At 36.4% G+C, this 19,243-nt stretch overlaps 2 protein-coding genes across 4 annotated transcripts; one reads left to right on the top strand and one right to left on the bottom strand.

Moving 5' to 3' along the window:
- Positions 1-2,376: 2,376 nt before the first annotated feature.
- Positions 2,377-9,737, bottom strand: LOC130710518 (diacylglycerol kinase 1). Of its 3 annotated transcripts, none has more exons than XM_057559813.1 (8): positions 9,505-9,731; positions 7,751-9,260; positions 7,074-7,443; positions 6,334-6,410; positions 4,356-4,475; positions 3,697-3,861; positions 3,122-3,259; positions 2,377-2,716 (listed from the first exon to the last, which is right to left on the bottom strand). In XM_057559813.1, exons 2-8 carry the CDS (start codon positions 8,909-8,911, stop codon positions 2,567-2,569), a joined length of 2,181 nt encoding a protein of 726 aa, XP_057415796.1. In that variant the 5' UTR covers positions 8,912-9,260; positions 9,505-9,731; the 3' UTR covers positions 2,377-2,566. The 3 variants fall into 3 exon arrangements, with proteins under 3 accessions (XP_057415796.1, XP_057415797.1, XP_057415798.1); XM_057559814.1 differs by having other exon boundaries at positions 9,474-9,731; XM_057559815.1 differs by lacking the exon at positions 2,377-2,716 and adding an exon at positions 2,725-2,903 and having other exon boundaries at positions 9,505-9,737.
- A 2,329-nt stretch (positions 9,738-12,066) lies between these two features.
- On the top strand, positions 12,067-17,961 carry LOC130715705 (uncharacterized). The gene is made up of 8 exons (XM_057565825.1): positions 12,067-12,460; positions 12,591-12,675; positions 14,322-14,363; positions 14,749-14,926; positions 16,532-16,584; positions 16,678-16,893; positions 17,420-17,466; positions 17,554-17,961. Exons 1-8 carry the CDS (start codon positions 12,168-12,170, stop codon positions 17,606-17,608), a joined length of 969 nt encoding a protein of 322 aa, XP_057421808.1. The 5' UTR covers positions 12,067-12,167; the 3' UTR covers positions 17,609-17,961.
- Positions 17,962-19,243: the final 1,282 nt, after the last annotated feature.

Consider the following 19,243-nt stretch of genomic DNA (forward strand, 5'->3'; position numbering starts at 1 on the left):
GGGGTGGCAAATCCAGCTCTCGATATTTAGTCATAGCTATAAATTAGTTAGTTACAAAATCTAATTGATTTCACATAAGTTAGCATCGGATATGCATTGTATGCTTGAGAGGGTTTACTGGAATATACATGACGAGACACACTGTCAAGTGATGTTTTTAAATTTTAATTATCTGAACGGTTAATGTGAATCTAATGGATAGGGTTCAATGCTCTCACCCGTCACCCCTAAGACACTACCCTTACATGAAAATGGTGAGAGATCACGTGAATCAATTAAAAATGATTACAATTCTTAATATACGCTGCCAGTGTAACAATCCCTTATTTCTTACTTTCAACAATAACGTGCTTTATTTAATTTGAAGATTGTATACTGACAAGACGAATCTGACCAAATCACCTAGAAAAGTGTTGATTGAAGAGGAACGGTTAAACTCCGGCGAGGAGGGGTGGCGAGATGATGAACTTCATGGTGCTCTATTGTCTGTCGTGCTCGGGAGGAGTCCTTGCGATGATATTCCGATGCTCAAGTTAGAACGCAAGTTTTAGGACATGAGATAGATAAATGTATACCTTATGTTCTCCGAGCCTTAGATTTTATAGAGTTTGGGATTGCGCGGTTCAAGGAGGTCATGAATGCTTAGTACTTTCTAGAACTTCGTGCCTTTGTCTTGTTCGTTGGTCCACAACTACTTGGGTTGGTCAAGTGGGGTTAATCGTCCTTATAATTGATCGGGTGAGGAGACAATGCAATCGACCCAGGCGCTTATCAGCTAGAGCGTCTCCCGGAACAGAGGTCTCCTAGCTCTGATCCACAAGAGTTGAGGAGCTTAAGGTAATAGAGTTTGAGTTGTAAGTCAGAAGTTATGTTTGATCAGGTGAGAAGAAAGCGCGATCAACCCAGGGATGATCGGCTGGAGCATCTCCCGGAACAATAGTCCCCTAATGGAGCTTGAAGTAAGTGTTTGAGTTCAAACTTAGAAGCCGACCTTGAACAATGGTTTGTTCTCTTTTGTGCAATTTTCTTATTGAAACAGTCCCGTCTGTGTTATTTGGCAATCACAAGATTCTTAAAAAGCTCAGCATTGGTACAATCCAATAAAATGAATAGCTCGAATCTAAAATTTCTCACTTATACACACCACCACTTCTCCAATAAATAGAAGTTACAAATGGATTGCATATTATACGTTCTTAAATCATGTTCTTTCTTGTTATCGTCTTCAAAACATTAGAGACGTTGACCCGAGAGAATATGTTCAATTCCTTTTAAAGTATATATGCCTGTCCTTAAAAGTGTAGAGAACCATGTCTGCTTGCAATGTCCCAGAGCTTTTGAACTGTTGTTACATAGTGGAAGTCACTGAATTTTATATAAACCAAGTTGCTTCGAGTAAGAAAACGTAGAAAACAATGCAATCATGCTGATAACAACATACTTTAACAACGTTACTTTCAAGGCAAGGCAACTAACTTCCACCAATCCTGAACAGTCGACATTCCAAGTTTTTAATCTCAAAATAAAAGTACAATGATAAGTAAATGGAACTGCTTAGCCTGAATGCTCTGAGAGAGGTTGATGGTCGTGTAAATTCAACCCATTCTTCCTCTTCCATGGAAAAGCTAGATAAAGAGGAAATAGAGGCTCCAACAAAGAGAATCAACTTTCAGTACAATGGCAGTGACTTGTATGACTCGTTTGAGTTCACACAGATGACTAAACAACTAAACAAGGCCATGCTGGCCTCTAATGCATCTTCACCAGCTAGCCAAGAGATGAAGCACAAGTTCAACAAGGCGATTCATGGCTTAAATGCCTCATCACCAACCTATGCCTTCCACCTAAATTCCCACCTAAATTCCCCTATTTATAGACATCACCTGAACCGCATATGTAGAGAAAGTAACAAGACGCCAAGAAGAATCTCAGGTCCACAAGTTCCAGTCAAGCAAGCTTGCGGAAGAGGAACAAGGGAAAAAGGTTTTGTGACACGCCTGTGGATGAAGGTAAAAAATGGTTTGCTCGGCAAAAATTCTGAAGGTGAAGAGGGGAGAAACTGACACTAAAAAGCACATTGACAAGGACTCAGCACATTGTACATAATGTGAGTCAAGTGCAATCATTATGCAAAGGTAAAACTAAGTTATCAATTCACGATCTCAAAGATCAATTTAAATAGTGTGACATTTCACAGACCGGTTCCAACTTCCAACTATTTTACAATACTGTCAACATGAAATCAATGACAGCTTGTAATCTTTTCCTATTGAAGTTGTAAAAATCCACAAATTAATGGGCAATACCAGAGTATGTAAAAATAGTTGCTAATGATGTATGAGTTATGTGTTCCAAAACTAATGCAACATTAGGAAATCAACTTAAAAGCTATCTGATTTCATTCTTTCTTTTGACGTATAATATTTGTAATATACAAGCCTGCTTCAGATGCAGCAGGAGGTTTTAAGATAAAGACTTCAAAAAGGAAAAGTAATACACCGAAGTGTGCAAAGTATACTCACAAAAAACGGGTACAAAAACTCTAATCACAGGGTGGAGAATATTCCTAGGACAGCCTCAGTGCCATCTCATGAAGAAGTGCTCTCTTTTGTGTAGCATTAATTACATTATTGGTTTCAGCATTCTCAAGCACATCAGTGATTATTGCAGCTGCATGACCAAGAGGTTCCTCAGCCGCCCTCTTCAACATGAAGGCCTAAACGATCACAGAAAAGGAGAATAAGCAGACACAGTTTCTGATGCATTTTATTGTTTGATCGATTACAAAGAAGACAAAAATATAAGGGCATATAAAATCAGAAACATAGTATAAAGATGAGACGAACTCATAGTCTATGACGGAGCATTTTCATCACAAGAATCATTGAAATGGGTAACACATCCTGCCGGTTTGACAAGAATTGCAAACATGTTCATTTTCAGTTATATAAAGTTATAAACAATGTAAGAAGGTACAGTCATAAGGATATTGAGTTAACAGCATGTAAAACAAGTGATGTTTAACAAAAAGTAAGTGATACCAGTAAAGGAAGTTCAAAATAACAAAAAGTAAGTGATGTGCTGTCTGAAACACACTATCGAGGAGTTTAAGAATGATAACCTGGCCATGATGGGTTATGGAAATTGTACAGGGTTGCTGAAACCAAGGTTCTCCATCAATTTGAACAGGAAACATTGCAAACAATTGTACCTTGATTGACTGTCCTTGCGCAAGTCTTCTAGCTCGAGAAAGCCCAACCTGTTTGGACATATGACAGGAGTTGAGCATTCAAGATTTCATAAATAACTCCTTAAAACTTAATCTAGGTAAAGAAATCATGTCCAGATCCAAGTCAAAGGTGTGTGACATGTTAAAATCAAATGAGAACTTAAATAGAATAGGATATTGAAATAACCAAAGACTAGCAGTCTAGCTCCAATAGTCCAATGACATGCAAAACTTGATTAAAAAATAAACTTCATGTTTTAGTTCTTAGTTTCTTACTTCTTAGTTCCAGAGTTCTTTTAAATATAACTCGAGCTAGGTTTAAAGGGGAGGGGGGTTGGTCACCAGCAAATTCGTTATATCAATATCAAATCTTGTGCAATAGACCCTTTAGCTACAGCCTGTAAATCCTACTGTTGCATATCACTAATAGACCCGTCAGAATCTTGAGGAATGGGGATCCATTTTACCTGAAGCTTCCCAAGATGCCATGTTCCAGATATGCTCACAACTTCAAGTACCTTATCATGCATAGATTGTGGATCAAAATTATCATAATTGTCATCCTCATTTTGCCACAAATCTACACCTCCCATGTAGCTTCCAATATTTGCAACAAGCACACCTTCAGCATCCTGAATGAATTGAAAACCAAATTGAATAATTCAACGAAGAGCCAAGCTCTTATTTCTGGTGGGGGTAGATGTAGTGCATAAGGAACTAAAAAAGGAAGTCTAATAAACAAATTTGAGCAAATTACTTATACCCCCTTCCCCAAAGTTCAAAACCTATATACATCCCCTAATTTGAATTTTACATGACAAATAGCATCTTCCATTATCTATTTGTCAAAAAAAGTTAACCCTGTACTGACTGACATAATAAAAGACATCATAAACAAAATGCCAAAATAAAAGGTGTGGTTACTTTCTAACTCATGCTAGAAATAGAGGGGGTGGGGGTAAAAAGTGTAGGTGATTTACTCTAAAAGAACTACAGCCTACCACTATTATCATATAACTAGAGATAGTCACTCAAATGAAAAAATAATAACTATCATAATTTGAGCAGCTATATCACAAAGACAAATATGAACAAAACGAAGGTTATTGATGCTTAACAGACTCACCTCAGGGACCTCAATTTCAACTCCATCCACCTCAACCCGAACTTGCCAAGGGAAATCCGCAAATGTTCTATCCATAATATTTTTAGCACCCTCTCGTGCATATAGAACTTTATTCATAAACTGCATATGAGAGATTAATTTCAGCATTGAAACTAAAAGTTCCAAAATATTTAAATCTAAAAGATCATGAGGAGTGCTAGGCAGCTAGCAACACACTTTCCAACTCTGTCAATGTGATTGATTTAATTTTTAACGTGTCAATACACTTATTAAAAAGTGAGAGATTTGTTTTACTTATCAAAAAATAAACCACTCACATCAAGTGTGTTGATAGCATTTCTCAAAGATCATTTTAAGTATATTAAGATAACTGCAGGACACACAGTAGTTAATATCAAGAGTGATATTGAGACCTATATACCTCAAGATTCTGAATGATGAAATTCAAGTAATCACCAGATCATGCAAATCTTCCAGATATCATTATAAGAGTGAATACAACAAACATGAAATGAAAAAAAATTCAACTTACATGCAAGGATGCCAAATGAAGATCGTAAAAATTGCAATCTCACGAGCAAGACAATAAAAATTGTGATCTTACCCATGAGATTGCATGATTCATGACATTTATCCCTCCCACTGATCCAAACCACACTCTGGAACACAATCTGGTGAGATCATGTCGGATTGAGGAATATGTGCATAGATCAGTGGTATTGTCCAATCTCACTGTGCTCACCAAACCCCGCGGAATCTTATGAAGTGTTTGTAAGTTGTAACCTATGTTGTATTTCCCATTTAGAGAACCCTATTGTGTCAGCCTAAACAATTCCATCTGCTCCCTGGTGAGTGGGGAGGGTCCTTGGGCTGACAAGTTATTACCGGAGATTTGTAACAGATTATAGTATAGTAGTTTATCCTTTAACAAGGTTACTTAAGAAAGACAAATTCAAATGAGATAAGGAAGCTGGCCAAGCATACCATAATCTCATCTCAAGAGCACATTAAATAAGCTAATCAAGCTTTCAATAATCTCAACTCTCAAGAGTGCATTAACTCTTCCTACTCTATCTATGCCTTATTTTGATCTTCCTTTTGAGGTGAAATGAATGCTTTAGGGTCAATTTTATGCAACAGGGATATTGTTGGCATCTATAAGCCAAAGTGCTTTTTGATAGGTCCGACTCCAAATCAGTCTATGAACAGGAGTTGATGGCAACTGTATTCAGTGTCTAAAAAAGAGTGGCATTTTTTAGGGCAGGTGCTCCATCATCATTGGTACATATTTAAAAAGGTTAAAATTTCTCATGGAACAAAAGGCTAATGTAATGCTCAATTAGACCGCAGCAACGTATGAAGGATCAGGTTGACAAACATAGGAGGTAAATTGAATTCTTCCCTGGGGAACAGGTTTATTTAAAATGCAGTTTTATGGCCACAAATCCTACGCTACTATTGCAAATGCGAAGTTGAGCCCTCGCTTTTATGGACCATGTGAAATTCTAGACCAGTTTGGAAATATAGCTTACAAAGTGGTCCGATCCACTTCAACATGTATACATACCATGTTCAATGTATCACAACTTACGAAGACCATTCCTTCTGGCATTACTATCACATTTCCTTCAAAGCAACTGAAGGGAATAATAACAAGAATAATAATATGTAATATTGAAACTCAAAAACAATATCAATATGTGTTTCTTTGTGTATATTTGACAGCACATGTCTTTCTCAATATTTCCCCAGAACAGCGCGACAGCAAGTCTTAAGCCAAGAGTCAATTTCAGTGTCATGCTGAAACTAATCCAATGTAATTAAGTTTTCTATAAGAGGCAAAGCAACTTAAACCAAACCGATCCAACAAAAATTGTAACAATGATCTTACACCACACATCCAGCCTCCCATTTTAATAAACTCACCATCTTTCTTAAATTGAAGCTTCAAAATCAATTCCAGTTAGACATTAAATACCTGGTTATAAAACTTCTCTGGATTCTCTTCCCGGAGATTATGAATGTCCAAAGCAACCTTTGCATCACAACCAATTCCTAAAACCAAATGTTTGTTAGATACAGAACTCGTCAAAATGATGCAAGAGTTACCATAGCCTGATAATCAGAAGACAACTAATCTAATAAAAAGCAGGCGGTATATATTTAATATCTAATTCAGTGTTCACTATAAAAGGCTGATCAAGAATAGCAACTTAATATAATTCAAGTAAATCCATGAGAAAGAGTGTGTCTGAGACTGAGTTGAATACTCAATCACTTCACAAGTTCACATATGCTAAAGTGAGAAGTGCATTTTAGAGGGTAAAGTGCAAATTATAACCGTTGAATGGAACTCTCAACCATTAGTATCCAATCATCGGTCATAACTTGTACTTTATACTTTAAAATACACCACTCACTTTTGAGGAGCCAAATCCTCAAACTTCATTTAAACTATCCAACTAAATGTCAGTAGAATCGGACTTAAATAGGATAAAGAGGTAACTTTGCCATATTAATGCACAAATCAACACAACAAAATGAAACCTGCAATTTGCTTCAACCATATTCACATTCAAACAAGAGTAAAACCTCCCTTATCCCCCACCCAAAAAGAAACTAGCTTCTGCCTTCTGGTAGAGTTTACAAAGGTGACTTACCAGATGCTACATTTTAATATAATTTACAATAACTACGAGAAAAATGCATTCAACATACCAAGATAATTGTTCATAAACTTTGGTGGTTGGAGCTGTTGCTTTCCTTGCGGATGACTGATTGTTACCTTCCACCGGTCAAGAATAGTAACTGCAGCATGTTCTATGTGATTCAGAACTGTGCTAAGACCCCCTTGCCTTTCCACAGGACCCAAGCCACCTCCCCAAGAGAGCACTCTAGCAAGATCATTTCCTGTACCAGCAGGAAGAATAGCAACAGGGGGAGGGGATTCAAAATTTTGCTTGTCTATTGCATTCAGAACCCAACCAACAGTACCATCTCCACCACATACAAGAACTCTGAAGTGAGGCACCTTTCTAAACACATAGAGTCCCATCTCTGGCCCCTGTGATGAGCTCAATTCAAACACCTAAAAAAACAAAGGAGGATTAGATGATCACAATGTCAGAGTATTTACAAGAAGTAAGAGGACTACTAAGCAATTTTTAGAGTCCATCTTGTATATCACAAGAGATGGAACCTATTTAGTAATTTTGTTATGTATATTTCATACAAAGTGATAAGTGCTTGATGCGTAGTTGTGGCTTATTAGTTAACTCCACCCCAGTGCATAAAAATTGAAAGTGGCTGCAAACAATGCAGTGAAGAAAATTGGAAGCAACAAACAAATGCCCAAATGACATGCGGATATTGTGATATGTGGCAGAGTAACAAACCTGAACAGGATTTAAAAGAGTATTCAGACGCAGCCTAAGTGAGTCTCCCCGTTGGGCACCACTCTTCTTGTTTATAAAAACTAGCAATGGTCTCGCATCTGGAGGTAAATTAGCCACCTCATATCTCTGTTTCACCCCCAACACGCGGGAATCATCCTTCTGATTGAATGATGAATTGCGACTAAAACTGGGTCTATCCATCTTATTGTTAACTCCACTATCTTGATGTCGAGCCTCAGTATTCGAGCCAACACTATTTATTTCATCCATTTCATGATGACCGTTAACTACTTCATGAGAATCGGCAGTTGTTTCTGTGGACATTTCACCAATCTCACTATTTCCAGATTCACCCAATGATTCATTTCCATGCTTGTATTTTTTGCTCTGGTTCCTGATACTTGCTCGAACTGAAGATGCTATCTCATTTGCCCCATGTGTGATGGAGCTTAAAATTCCACCTGGCAAGTTCCAGTTCAATTTCTTCACATATAGTGGTGACAGGATTAATCTTTTAAACGGGCCCAAATCACATATGTCACCCGTTTCATTAGACATTGAACTATGACAATCAACATGTACTAAACGTTGGCACCACAAGCAAGACCATATAGGTGAACCACTGAGGAATGTCCCACCACATGGCTCTTCACAGTGACTACAGAAAGCAGTTTCATCAGACTGGTCAGATACATCCGTCCAACGAACAGTCCATTGGTGCATGACATGCTCACACCCAATCATAGAAACACATTTACAATCCTTGTGGGCACTAGAAGAACAGCTAAGATGAGCAACTGCACCGCAAATACAGCAACGGTGGATAAAACTATCTGAAGCTATAGGCCCTAGAGTTTGCGAGGGCGACATCGACTTAAAGCACACACAACAATTCAAATTCTTCGCACGGGAAGCAGATTCTAGACTCCAAGTATGAGGGGCCACAGGAACTTTGTGCCTTGCCTTCGGGTTTTTCTTCGACCTAGCAACAGCTTTCATCCAACTCAAGTTGATGTTTCTCCTCCATTGAAACGCCGTGTAGGCTATGGTCAAAATTCCAACGAGCGCAGCAACAAGGCAAGACACAACGAAAAGCCGATCAGTCGGATTCTTAGCATTCCAACTGTAAAGAAAATACTCAAAATCTATTTCATCATCCATTCCTCAACTATATAATCTACAAACTGCAACTATATCAGCAGCGGAAGAACTCGCTCGGTCGTGACGAACGGCAAACCAAGTTAACTCTGTTAAACACCTAACTAAGATCACAAACCTCTATGTGTACAAACAACATCACGAAAATTGAAAAATCACACCCCATATGTATCATTCCTTAACCAAAATTCATTTATATGCAATGACATGCTGGATACTAATATATAACCACTCAAATCTGCTTCTTTCAAAAAACATATTGAACAAGTAAGACATTCCTCATCCCCAATTTTTCTCCAAAACATCTTCTGCTATGATCTTACAAGCCCCTCTATGAGGGTATGAACAACACCTGCACCCAAAACAAAAAATTAAAATTAGGGGGTTGACAACAATTAAACCAGAAAGCTACATTTATTTTTGAAAATCACAGTTTACAAAGCAACGAAAGCGTCAATCTCGGATTCTGAGAAACCAAACCGACACGTTTCGCATCGCCAATCAGCTATAGCATAAGAAAATGAAATTACAAAAATCGATTGATTCCGATTTGATCATTTATTACCATGATGATGAAAAGAGCAAGTGTTGCTTACAGTTGCGGCGGTTGCGGCGGCGAGATCGTGGTTAACCGAATGGGGGTGGAGAAACCCTAGATGATCGAGAGAATGTGAGGAAGCGAAACGCAGAACAGGAAGAAGGTAGCATTTTATTTTTCTTAACAGGGAAGGAAAGTAGAAAATAGAAATATTTTGCAGCATAAGAAAACTGGAATTGAATTCTTTTTATTCTGTTTTGGGCGCACTCTGTTGTAAAGATGAAAATTATTCTTCTTTTTTTTTTTTTTGTAGGAAGTTGTTTTCTTGGGAGAGATTCTTTTTATTATTTTTTTGAAACAAGAAAGATTCTAATTTCTATGCATGTGATTGTGACCTGAATGAATCTATTACAGAATCGGATTCTCGGAGTTTCCGGTGGTTACATTAATAAAAAATGAAAAATTGTTTGATTAACGGGCGATTCTACTATAAACAAAACAAAATAATAATGTGCATGTTTGGTTTTCAGCAATAAGTGCATTCCGTTGGCTGAATGTGCATTGAAAATCGTGATCTCGAATTTCAATGCTTCAAACGAACTTCCTAACTGAAAACCAAACAGGCACAATAACAAGTTTTTTCAAGGACTATAAAACTACTATCAAACAACAGTATAAAATTTTCCAGACCATCACAAATTCTGTCAAACTATAAAATGTTGTTTAACCGCCACAAATGTCAACTGTAGAAAAATTGAGACAAATTTACGGCAGAGGATCCGGACCCACTAACATAAGCATACCTGGTTCATATGGTAGTTATATAATGCAACACCATAAGAGTCTGCTAGCCTAGGATCAACCGTTGGTATCAACAACCTTCAAAAAAGGTCTTTATTTTATTTTACTTTTCCTTTGGCCACCGATCTTCACGGAAGAAGGGATTTCACGTGACTAATTTGACTTGAGATACTTAGTGATGTTCTGTCAACAAAAAATCATTTGTTACATGTGAACAAATTATTTTAGATTGTAAAGTTAAATTTTAATCGATTCTAATATATAAAATTCAAAAAAAAAATCAATTTTGTAACAATAACAAGTATTTAACCCGTTATAAGTATATTTTGGGGGGAGGTTTTTAACCCATTATAAAATCCAAACAGTAACTATCGTAATTTAAAAAAAAAAACTATATATTTATTTGAAAAAAACTTCAAAAAATTATTCCCAGCGCCAATGATGTGGGAGAAAGTGGCTTCAAGCCACGTGTAAAAAATTAATCAGGTCAATCAATTTGTTGTTTGTCGGTAATCTAATGTGTCGTCGTTTAATGTATGGGGACACCCCCCCTGGACACGTCGCCTAAATTCTTTAAGAGGAAAATGACTCCTCAATGGGAGTTTCTTTATTTTAGTCAAACAATAGTAATAGTAACAATAAATCATCTCAGGAGATCTACTCACTTAATAGACTTGTGAGAGTGAGTATGAAGGAAAAATGTTTAAATAAGTCTACTCATTCAATGTGATCTTATAATCTCAAGAAGACTAGTCACATGGTAGTCACATGTGGTGGTGCTACTATGATAATATTTACAAAAATTATATTATGAAGATTAAAATATTTTCTAGTACTCAAAGATAATCTAAATTGGTTTTATAAAATACATTCAACGTTTTTAGTAAAATTATTTGAAATAAAACATTAATCATTTTTTTCTTTTATTAGCTCACGTGGTAAACTTATTCAGCTAAAGATGTTTAAAATTGATGTGAAATTTTCATATTTGTATCAGTCCCTCTAAAATTTCATTTATCAATTTCGGTCCTCTTCATATTATTATTCTTCATCTTCTTCTTCATTTTCATTCTCTCAATCATTGCCCCATCTCCCCATCACCTTCATGCGGACAAAAGATGATGGATTCAAAACTGCACAACAAACCCTCGAGGATCTACTTTGTTTTCCTTAGTTCTTACTATAATTGTTTTTTCATCATTTCATATCATAACCCACACACACTCTCCCCACTCCTACCACCAGAACCTTCAATGAATCACTCGATTCAATTATCGAGCTTGTAGAAGACAACATCGTCATAAACCGTGACGACAATAGTGAGATTGTGGAGGTCGGTGCACTGGACAATCGATCGCGCACATCCACGTTAACGAGATTTGTGTGAAAAAGTTCTGACCGGACGAACCTTCCAATGCACATGCACAAAACAAGGGCGCCAGAAGGTCAAAGTTAGCAACTCTCAACGTGATGAGATGTTATGGACTTATGATATTGAATTTTCCAAAAAAATAATAACATATGAATGTGTGACCTGCTATAACCGGTCATATTAGATGGTGCAAAATTGCACTACTATGTTGTGGTGCACATTAGACGCACCCTTAAAAGCTTTTGTTGGTTTCAAAGAGGAGAAAATAGTAGAACAAAAAGAAAGTACATTTAGACTATCGAAAGAACGCCATCGCATGTTGAAGAACCTATGAGAGACCCATTACACATAGAAATCAAACATCAATCAATGAGGAAGTAAGAGTTAAACACTTAAACCCAAAACATCAGGTGATATCAACCCAAGTTTAAGTTGTCTGCACCCTTACATGTTAGTAAAACTTAGGAGTATGACTCAAACCTTAAAAACCTTTGACAAAAACAAAAAACCTTAAAAACCATTCAACTGTTCTGTGTGTTCATCAGTTCATGTACTCATCCTTCTCCGCTCCTAACGGCAATCCCGCGCGCAGCAATTGCTCTAACTCATCAATGGAAACCCTAGTCTCAGAATCACCGTCTCCTTCAACAACCACCGCTTCTAAGCCTCAACCCTTTTCTCCGCTGCCGTCATCAGTGCTCCGGCTATGGCGCCAAGCCGCACAACGGAATCTGAGAAACCGCTGGACACAATTGGCTTCCTACAAGGATCAGTGGTCCTCTATTTCTTCCGCCGCAAGATCTCACGCAACTGCTCTCGTCAACTCTCACCTTTCCATTAGGTATATTATTACTTACGCTCCCATTTGATTTGAGCATTCCTGTTATTCTTATCATTCACAAGTTGTTTCACTGTGTTTGGCGCATGAGGTGCTTGTGGTTAAGCTGTTGTTGTTTTTGCAATTGATGTAGGTACATGCCTAGTGTGAAGTTAGGTGTTTTGAGTGATATGCCTAATATAAGAGAGAGAGCTTGTTTCAAATTGCATAAGCAGCAGGTATGCTTGATTTTTGCATTGCCCTGTATTTGTACTTTGACTCTTGCAAGTTTGCTCAGTGCTCTTGTTAGAATTTAGCTGAATTTAGGATTGGTTTTAGTGAAATATTTGCATCTAGCTTGCCTTTTAATTAAGCTATTCTGGCTATCTGTGGAAACTGCAGTTCATGATTCACTTTATTAGCGAGTAAAAAAAGTGTGCGACTGGGCTTGGCTTGAATGGCTTTGGGTGAGTTGGGTCTGGCTAGAGAGATCATAGGTTTAATTCCGCCCTGTCATCCTTATGTGTCATTATATATGATAGAGCTTATGGTATCGTATGATCATGCAGCTGACCCCAGTTAGTAAGAAAAGCCTCAGTTGTTGTTATTGATTACTGAATACCGGAGGAGATTAGTTGCTTATTGTCTTTTACATCTAGTGATGCTGGAAACTTCAGGATCAATGGATTATTGTTGGTAGCACTTAGTAGCAAGTGAACACTTTTCAATAAATTATCTCTGGTTTCCCCAACATGCCTTTTCTATGATACTAGTGATTGTTTTGTCCATGATTTATTAAGAAATGGTTCCCATTTTGTTTTTGTAATTCATTGAGGCGGTATATTTTTTATCTATATGAAACTGTGTTCTTTGAATTATAAATGTGTGGGTGTACACTGCAGAAAATTTATCTCATTAGTTTTCCTTCCTACTGTTAGGATCTTCTGTAAACATGTCATAAAAGGCAAGATTTAGTTTACACGGGAGCTTTATATGATTATGTGTATGTCACATTTGGTCTAGGTTGCATCAACTAGGGCTGTAGGGCATAATATTTAAGTAACTTGTTAGCTTTTCTTCATAATTAAATTCTTTTACTTACCAACATGAACTCCGCTATGCCGTTGAGCTAGTAGTTCTTATTTGTTCTACCATTATAAGTTATATATAAAATATAAATATTTTTTTACAATTGGCAGAACAGATGATTGAGTAACTTAAATGAGTTTCTTATAGGAAGATGACTTTTTTCTTGATTGAATTATTGAGAAGGTGAATCTTTATTTTATCTTCTTTTGCTACTTTTTTAATGATTGTGAATGTTGAACCTACTTGTGGTTTGGAGGTAAGAGTGATGAGGAAGACCATGACCTTATGAAAGAGAAAGTTAAGTGAGTAGGGAGGACAATTCTCTGCTCTTGTTTTCATTAGTGGTTGACATGCTTAATTAGACACCCTCAATTTCACTCCCCTTCCTTTTTTATTTGTTACAAAACATTATAAGATAAGGGGACTTTGTCCAAGTTCAAGCAATGAAATTCTCTGAACTCAAAAAACACTTACCTTGTGGCCAAAGCTTTGTGAAAGTGTCTAATTTATAGAATTTTCCGGTATATTTGGTATTTGAGGCAAATGCCCGCATTCTCAAGGGGGTCTATTCCCTTGCATATTTTACTGAATAAGATTGTTTTGTAGCCTCTTTCTTATGCTCTGCTCTTTTTGGCTCTGTTTCCTTTTTTTTAAGTTGAAATAATACCTTATTCTCCCTTTAGAAATACTATTCTATTCTCTGTAGTAAAACTTCTTCTTTTATCGAAAAAGGCATACCTTAAAGTATAAGACATCATTTTAATATCTATTGATGTGCTTATTGTGCCCGTTTCAGGAACTCCAGAGGAGAAAATTGTTGCAGTCTTATAAGGAAATGGTATGTTATATCCTTGTTTTATTTCGAAGTTGAACTATGGATATACCTGTACTTGCAATGTGATGCAATGAACATAAAATAGGCATGTATTTAGTTGTTTAAGCTGCTCATTCGTGAGACGAGTTGCAAATGTTGTGGATGCCATTTCATAATATTTTCAATGACTTTCACAATTTTGTGCAATGAAGAGGGAAACACACACAAGACATAAACAGTGACATCCAAAAGCTGAGAGCCCTTTTAATACTATTTCGTGGGAAATGGAAATTTGCAATCTAAAAAGAAAATTTTCTGGAAAATGTAGTTGTCACTTGTAGTTAACAGAGACAGTAGTTTACGAATTGGGTGTATTTATGTATATATTTTAATTTTCCTGTAACTTTAGGTGGGCGTTGTTAGTAACATGGTCAATGTTAGCAGATTGATGAAGTGTTTCTTCAAAGGATCAAACTGTAGTTCGTTATTACAATTTTCTTGTTACTCGGAAGACCAGAGTGACTCTGGAGACGGTGGAGATGGTGGTGGAATTCCAGTGTTTGCATTTTTGCCAATCTCTTCGCATGGTATGACAATATTCACAAATTAACATCTTGCATTGAACATTTATACTGATGTATACTCTACTGATTTGCTGATAATCCTGTTACTTTTTCCTGTTTTGCTTATGGATATAACTTGACTTAATGAAGTAACATTTTAAATTTAGTTGAAAATAGGCCTGTATTTTATCTAGGTATACATTGCATAAACTTTCAATCCTCTGAAAGAACTATTATTGTCATTTTTAATATTACATAGTTACCACAGATTGAATTTATAAGTTTCAACACAAATTCTATAATGACAACAACTGAAGCCTGTTCCAATAGGTAGGGTAGGATCAACATCACGAATCATGCCATAAAACAAACCATTTAATTTCAAATTCATAATGGTTTGATCACTAGTTTTCTTCGCCTTCATCTACTTCTAACTATTGGACTATACTTCATTTCCCCTCCTTGATATATGGGTTTTCTCCAAAGATACCCAGTAGCTAGGATCAACTTCATGGATTGATCAATTTTATGATGCCTTATCATGAATCATGTCAAAAAAAAGACCATTTAATTTCAAATTCTTAATGGTTTAATCACTAGTTTTTCTAGCCTCTTTCTACTTCTAATTATTGGACTATACTTCATTTGATCCTCCCCTCCCTTTTTAAAATTATATGGGTTTTTCCCATAGATACCCAAACCATCTAAAGATGAAACTCTACCATATTTTCTACTATAGGTGCTATTTCAACTTTCTCGTTAATTCCTAATCCTACCTTGTCATTGTGATCGCTTGTTCATTGCAACATCTTCATATTTGGGCCACTGACCTTACTTTTTCTTTTGGCTCTTTACCACCCTACATCGTATCTCATACCACACTGCTCTCGTATCTCATACTGGTACAACCCTACTAGTTTTATTGTTGTAAAATTTTCCTCAAAGGTTGAGTAATACTTTTCTATCAGAAGTTACACTAAAAGTGTTTCTCCATTTCATCCACTCTAGTGGTTAACTCCATGCTTTACATCTCCCTCTATCACCTCATCATTTTGTATGCTGGATCTAGATACTTTAACCGTGAACTTTTGTTATAGCATGTGCTCCAATTTTCACCTCTAAATCAAAATTTGTACACCTCCAACTAAACCTACATTTCATGCATTTTGTTTTACTTATACAAAAGTAAAACAATGTGCTCTACCATCTACAATGTACTCTGAGATTGTATTTCTCTTCCCCCCCCCCCCCCTGAAGATGGGGAAAGATTGGAATATAAGCAAATAAAAGGGAAAAAAAAACTTACAGTGCATTTTTGTTTTTGTCTTTCTGATAGAATTGTTAGTTCTGAATTATATCATGTGTGGTCAGACAATCACTTAAGGTGTATGTTTTGACTATGCCAAATATAGTGGAATTTTGAAAGTATTTTAAGAGAAACCATAAATGAATGCGAGAAAACACTTGACATCATTATCTGAAGTTCCACCAGAATAATAATGAAGTTTCTTTGTCTGTCTTTAACTTTATTTCGACATGACATAAAACACGAGGAGACAAGAGTGCGATGTATTACCTGACATTATTTTCATGTAAATCATGGTAAAATTGCAACTTTTGAAATCTCAGATAAATTAGCAGAGGAGCTGGTTCAGATGTTTATCTTGGAATTATGTTTGAAGGTGAATAGCAATTTCTCTAAATGTTGTATTTTTTTTTCATTTTATAATGATTACTGATTCTTTCATTTGGGGAACATATTTCAAAACGGGTAGCGGCTACTTGTTCTTGAACTTATGTCTGTTGGTAATGATCCTTCACAAGTAAACCAGTTGTCTTGGTCAGCTCAGCTTTATAATGATGAATTCAAAGATTTGAGAGACTGCAATCTCTTTAGTGAGGATGGGCCAGTTCCACCAAGATTGAAGGATGGGAAATCTGACATGGTTGCTTTAAAATTTGACAACCAACCTAGCCCTGAGGTTTTACAGGTGTTGTATTCAATACTATAATTGCTCTGGATTCAATGTGAACTTTCTATAGTATTTAGATCCTTAAAATTATAAGATAGGTATGTCAGCTATCAATTTGATGTTCCTCAAACTACACTGCGATGTGGAAAACTAAATTTGCTTTTCATCTCATAAGTGACTGTTTATACTTTTATTTGCTTCACCATTTAGGAATAAAAAAAATTCTCTAGCATCTGCAAATTGCATGGACTGAATAGTTTCCTCTGATAAGTTAAAATGATTTTGGTGCTGAGTCTTATTACTTCCTGTGAGAGTGTTTGCAAAGGTTGAGTCACTTGTGTCCTACTCTTTTTTCTGATTGAAGAATAAATTTTAAGGACGGTGACAGCATTTCAGTAAAAATATGGGACATTAACTTGTGCATGTTTTTTCTCCCTACTTTTGAACATGTCAACAAATTACTTAGGCCACTTGGAACAATTCATGTTTTTTTCTAGTAGTTTGGTTTCTATAATAAGTTATCTTAATATATTCTACGTCACAGGTTTACTTAACAACATGGCTTGCAGAGCTGAACATAGACACTTTCAGGTAACAAAACTGCAATGAAATTCAAGCTTCATAGATGTATGTCATCATCTAAAATGCATATTTGTCTCTCCCGGTGTTTTCATGCAGGGTGAATGAGATATTTGCGGTTGTTGGGGAAGAAATGCATGTTAGCATAGGTTGAAGCCTTTGTCATTCGAGGGAGGTTTTAATACTGAATGATGGCGTGCTTGGAATCAGAATAAGTGATGGACCTTCGAGTACTCTTCAAACATTTGTCAAACTTGTTTTATGAAGAATGTGGTCAGAGATGTTCGTTGCTTGCTGTTGTAGTTAGAAATGATTACCGAGTCTCAACTGCAAAATTGGGAACAAAACGATCAAAGACCACCAATTAATTATCCAAGGTGCCCAAAGCATGCTCCTCGGAACCTGGAGAGGAGGAAATCTCAAGCTCCTTTGATATATTATGTTCTCCCTACACAATTTTGAATTGACTGAAATGAAATTCATGTAAAATAAAAGAAATTTTGATCATTTTTTGTTCAATTTTAGACATTTTGTTCTCAAGTTTAAAATTCATAAGAAAGAACCTGAAGTAATTTGATTTGTAGGCCACGACGGTGAGGAGGCTATGGGTAACTGGGGCCTCATTCATGGCCAAAAACACAAATTATTAGTGACGAATATTTTTCTGTCACTAAATAGTATCTCTAAAATGGGGTGGAGTGTAAATTTTGGATAAAAATTGGGTGAAGTGTCATTGTATCAAACTTTAAGGGAGGTGAGTGTAGTTTAACCATAATTAAACTTATAAGGTTCCATTAAACTTGACATAACATGAACATTGAAATTTAATGATAATATCAAGGCTTAATAGTTTTATAGGCCCCTGAAATTGTACCCCGTATGAAAATAAGTCTCTGAATTTTTTTTTCCGATTCCGGGTCCCTAGAAAGTTTTTTTTGATCAAAATAAGTCCCTGAGCGTGTTTTAAGCTGAGGTGGCTATATTTAATCCTACTCACTTTTTCCACGTTTGCATTAATAATTTTTTTAATTAGTTAATAAAAAATTAAAATTAAAAAACACTAAAATTAATCCCTAATCCTAATTCCCCTTTAACCCTAATCCTAAATCAAAATCAAAACTAAACCTAAGATAGAATAAAGGGGGATTGTGGAAGAAAGGGAAGGAGATGGAGAACCAGAGGTCGAAGGAGATGGAGAATAAAGGGGGATTGCCGACTGCAGATGATGAATGATGGTGGTGTGAGTAGTAGTAAGGAGGAGGGAGATGTGGAGGTGAGTGAGGGTAACTGTTTCTTCTTCTGTTGCTGACGTTGTTGCTTCATGAAAACCCCATCTTCTTCTTCTGCTTCTTGTTCTGGTTCTGGTTCAATCTCAGTTGCCAAATTAAGAAAAAGAAGAAGAACCAGAAACTTCAACTCAAGGTTCCAGATCCAGTTGATTCTTAGAAATTGCTAGTGAAAGACATTGATGTTTTCCTTTTTCTTCAACAAATTGGCAATTTTTAATGCTTACTTTTCCCTTTCTTCTTCTTTTCTTGTCTAAGATCATTCCACGAACAATGAACCAGATCTGAGGGATTCAAGCTTTTTTGTTCCAAATAAAGCATCGGTCATGAATAAAAATTGAACCTTTTTTCCATTTTGTTCCAATGTTGAATTTGTGAAAAGCGGAAGTAAGAACGAAGATGAAACTGAAGAAGAAGAATAACCAACTAACGGCAGCCGGAGCAGGTGACGGCGGCCGGAGCAGGTGGCGGTGGTGGTGTTGTTATACCATGGTGATGATGGA

The sequence above is a fragment of the Lotus japonicus genome, chromosome 4 (assembly GCF_012489685.1).
Source record: "Lotus japonicus ecotype B-129 chromosome 4, LjGifu_v1.2".
Lineage (NCBI taxonomy): Eukaryota > Viridiplantae > Streptophyta > Magnoliopsida > Fabales > Fabaceae > Lotus > Lotus japonicus.